We start from the raw sequence: 4,665 nt of genomic DNA, 5'->3' as shown, positions 1-4,665 counted from the left end.
TAATTATTATCTGAAGGTACTCTATAACTATTTTTAGATGATTCCCTTCCTAAGTTTTACAGAGCCATGTGTGAGTATACAGATGTAAGGTGTGTATACAAACCAGTGTACTGTATATACCGAAGTTCAAGGATTTCTTTTCTATTCCTACGGCAACCACTGCACATGCTCATAAGCACACCTCCAGCTTTGTAAAGGAAATATCAGTCGCATGTGACACAAGATAGGAGGTTTTTGCTTTCACTCTGCTTTGAGCCATGGCGTTCCTGAGAGATGAGCTGAGCTGTTCTATCTGCCTGAGCCTGTATACGGACCCAGTAATGCTGGTCTGTGGCCACAACTTCTGTCGGGAGTGCATAGAGCAAGCGGTGGATAACCACGGAACAGCCACCGTCTTCACCTGTCCTGAGTGCAGAACAGAGTTCCAGCAACGCCCTGCATTGTTAAGAAATCTGAAGCTGAGTAATATACTGGAGCACCTGTGTGCCCGACAACCTGAGCAGCAACAGGAGACCAACGTGCTCTGCACATACTGTGAGTTTGACACAGCAGCTGTGAAATCCTGTCTCCGCTGTGAAACATTCCTGTGTGACAACCACTTGCAGAAACACAACAAGTCCTTAGAGCATTTGTTATCTGAACCGTCCGCCTTTCTGAAGGACAGGAAATGTTTGGTTCACCAGGAACGTCTTAAATACTACTGTCCCCAGGATGCTATTTGCGTGTGTGCTTTGTGTTGTGAGGGTGGATTATACCAAGGCCATCCGGTGGAGTCTTTGCCTACAGCTTCTCAAAAGAAGCTTCAAGATGCCCTGCTGAAGCTGACCGGTGAAAGAGAGAAGCTAGAAGACAAGGTGAAGCAATTTAAAGAACAGAGAAGAAAGGTTCAAGAAAAAGCCGATACTTTAAGGAGGGGAATCAAGGCCTTCTTTACGAAGATGATGAAGGAGATTAAATTATTACAGAAGACGGTCCTGAGTGAGATCTCAAGGAAGAAAAGCCATGCGTTTGTCCAAGTTGCAGGTCTCATCCAAGAGACGGAAGTCAAGAAGAATGAGCTTTCCAAGAAGATTTATCAGACTGAAGAGTTGCTCCACTTGTCTGACCCCTTAACTGTGTTAAGGGAGGTGTCTGAGGCAGAGGAAGACCACCAGGTACAAGACATCACTGTTTTTGTAGACGAAATGCCCATCCAGTTGGTGTTACACCAGTGTTTGTCAAGCCTGATAGATATGTCTGTTCAACTCAAAGAAAACATTCCCACGTTGGAGTCATCCCATGTACTGCTGGATATTAAAACAGCCTGCAATTATATATTTGTGTCTGATGACTCGAAATCTGCCTCTTATGTCCAAGTAGACCAAGGCTATCTCGATGGGCCGGAACGGTTTCAAGCCTGTCAGGTGTTCAGCATGAATAGTTTTACCTCGGGGCAATCTTACTGGGAAGTGGACATCAGTAAAGCCAAAGAGTGGATAGTAGGAGTTGCATACAACAGTATGGAGAGGAAAACCGTGGGGAACGACTCTTACATAGGCTATAATGACAAATCATGGGGGATGGAATACCGCAATACTCTCACTGCACGTCACAATGACATAACTGTGGATGTGATGGTGGACTCTCCGATACAACTTCTAGGAGTCTACATTAACATGGATGCTGGTTTATTGTCTTTCTATCAACTCTCTGACCCCATCAGGCATTTATATACATTCACTGCCAGCTTCACTGAGGATCTTCATGCTGCTTTTTATCTGTTCCCAGGAAGCTGCATATCAGTGCAATAAATCTGTGTTTACCAAACACTTCCCAGCCATGAGACCATGTGAACTTAAATCTTGGTACACACCATGCAATTTTCCATCAGATAGATGTGTCGATAGATAATTTCCGACAGATCTGATCAGTTTTCCGATCGTTTCTGATCAATTTTTTGATCACTTCTATGCAAATAGATCAGAAAAACAATCAGAAATCAGATCGGATCTGTCGGAAATTATCTATTCGACCCATCTATCTGACAGGAAATTGCATGGTGTGTACCAGGCTTTATACTTCAGCAGTCCTTATGCTGGGTACACACAGTACGATTTTCCGCTCAATAGATGGACACGATAGATAGTATCCGGTATGTCCGATATTCCTTCCGATTGATTCTGCACTTGATTTCGCATAGAAGTGAATGGAAATAGATAAGAAAAATGAGCGAAGATAAGAGAATCGAGTGCAGAATCGAGCAGAAAAAACGATCGGGTGGAAAAATCGAGCGGAAAACCGTAACATGTGTACCCAGCATTATAGAGGGGAGACTCTTCTCTCTAGCATTGCACCATCAGGAGAACAGCATGGATCAGCTTAGCAGGGAGCTTAAAGCGGAACTGTAAAAACATTTTAAGCACAGTGTTTCACTTACCTGGGGCTTCCCCAAGCCCCCAGCAGCTGTCCTGTCCCGTGCTGGTCCTGCCCGAACCGCCGTTCTCTCGCTGCCGCTCCGTCCTGTACCTCGACTTGTAATTCGAGGCCAGCGCAGCCCTGCCAAGCGCATCCTTTCTTTGCGTTCCCCTCTGCAATAGCGGGAAAGGCGAAGAAAGGATACGCGTGGCCAGAGCCTCGCAGGCGCAGTGTCCCGGCAGCGAAACCGAAATTAGCTGGCGGCGGGCGAACAGCGGCTCGGGCAGGACCGATGCAGGACAGGGCGGCTACTGGGGGCTTGGGGAAGCCCCAGGTAAGTGAAACACTGTGCTTAAAATGTTTTTACAGTTCCGCTTTAATGCCTGACTGTTTCCAGCAAAAAGGAAACAAAGACTGGGTTTGAAAACTCAGGAATGAACATGGCGTTGGGATATGGAGACGCATGCAATTTTCTTAAAGGACCACTACCGCAAAAAATTATACAATTTTAAATACTGTATACACATACATATAAGAAGTACATTTCTTCCAGAGTAAAATGCACCATAAATTACTTTTTTCCTATGTTGCAGTTACTTACAGTAGGCAGTAAAAATCCTACAGGTTTTGGACTTGTCCATTTCCTCATTTGGGATTATCAGAGTTTCCTTTATTCTTTACAAGTGCATTTCCTGTAAATGATCTATACAAAGACGTTAGCATGCCTGCCTACCAATTTGCAGAGTATTTTGGCAGTTGGACTGAGCAACTGCTATTCAGTAAGTCATTTTGAAAATAAAGAAAAACCCTAAAAATCCCCTTTGAGGAGATGGTCTAGTCCAAAACTGTTAGTTCGGTCAGATTTTTACTGCTTACTGTAAGAGACAGCAACATAGGAGACATTTATATTTCATTTTAATCTGGGACAAATGTACTTCCTATAAAAAATATGTACCTTGGTATTTTACATTTTACAATTTTTCACGATAGTGGTCCTTTAAGGATAAATGCCAGCCAAAACTGCTATCTTGCAGAGCGTTGAGTGCTCTTCTAGTGGACATTTCCTTCACTTCCTGTTCTAATGGCAGAAATCCAAAAGATCAGGAAGTGAAGAACAAACTCTTAAATGGGCAAATGAGCAACACTACGATCTCTTATTTATCAGTAAGCAAGAAGTGTGCCAAGTTTCTTATTGTTGTCTGTGCCTTGTTTGAGAAGGTTTTTTTTCACTTGCTCTTCTGATAACAGAGTCAGGCCATGTTCACATTGCGTTCGGCTCGCGTGTCCGTCCGCGGTGGGCTTTTCTTTTTCCACATTTTTTAAAACGTTTTGCGGCGATTTTCTGCGCGTTTGCTCGTTTTTGTGGGCGTTTTTGTAAACGCTTTTGCAAAGCGCTTCCGACTTTTGATCCGGAAAAAAAAACGGAAAAAATAAATACAGCGTATTTTTTTAAAAAACGCTCACGCAATCACTTGCCAAAGTGAATTTGTGAGAGTTTTGCGTTTTTCCATTGAGGAAAATAGCCTCAAAAATGGCCCAAGCACCGCTTTTCTAACAGGATCGCAAACGAACCGCTCAGATATGAACTGTGTCATAGAAAATCATTGCACAAGCGCTTTCAGCTTAAAGACGCCTATAATGTGAACAAGGCCTCACTGTGATCAGGACCTGAGAAGAAGGCTTTCTAATCAGCACAAAGACAGCAATAACAAAACTACAGAGTGTTTCATATTTATCATTTCTATCTGTCGCTACAAAAAGGATTGGGCTGGAGATCTTGAATTATTGAAAGTGTCAGCTTCTTTTTGCTTTGTTGAGCTGCAGAATTCGATATGTTTGAATGTGACTCATTTTTGTCACATGAGCAGAGGGAGAATGACGCAGCTTTTTCTTAAGGTGGCCAGCCGACATTCCAATTTTTAAAAACCCATTTATTTTAAAACAATTGTATGGATCGATGAAATAAGCATTTTTCACTGTGCCTTATCAGGCATTTAAAAATATTCCTACAAACGTGATTGAGATCCATTGATTGTATAGAAAAAAAATCAAATGAAGCTTTTCTTTTGAACATTTTATTGTATAAACATAAAAAAAACAAATATCAGTTTGTTTGGTTGTATTTTGTGCAGCTATCTTAAAGGAAACAAGAGGTGAAAATAAATGATGAGATAAATAATTTTATCTATCTGTATTCCCCTAAAATCTTTTTTTTTTTTAGATATCTCAGTTTTATTTTAAAGTATAATCTTGTTATAGTAAACTCCAAGG

The 4,665-nt window shown here is 42.0% G+C and overlaps 1 protein-coding gene across 1 annotated transcript; it reads left to right on the top strand.

Annotated features, from left to right (window-relative positions):
• The first annotated feature begins 212 nt into the window (after window positions 1-212).
• On the top strand, window positions 213-1,908 carry LOC137525593 (E3 ubiquitin/ISG15 ligase TRIM25-like). The gene has a single exon (XM_068246739.1). It carries the CDS (start codon window positions 258-260, stop codon window positions 1,788-1,790), a length of 1,533 nt encoding a protein of 510 aa, XP_068102840.1. The 5' UTR covers window positions 213-257; the 3' UTR covers window positions 1,791-1,908.
• Window positions 1,909-4,665: the final 2,757 nt, after the last annotated feature.

This window comes from Hyperolius riggenbachi, chromosome 7 (assembly GCF_040937935.1).
Source record: "Hyperolius riggenbachi isolate aHypRig1 chromosome 7, aHypRig1.pri, whole genome shotgun sequence".
In the NCBI taxonomy this organism is placed as follows: domain Eukaryota; kingdom Metazoa; phylum Chordata; class Amphibia; order Anura; family Hyperoliidae; genus Hyperolius; species Hyperolius riggenbachi.
This window is presented reverse-complemented; position numbering and strand designations above follow the sequence as displayed.

Excerpts from the sequence above, each read along its gene's own strand:
- LOC137525593 (XM_068246739.1), top strand. The coding sequence starts at position 258 with ATGGCGTTCCTGAGAGATGAGCTGAGCTGTTCTATCTGCCTGAGCCTG.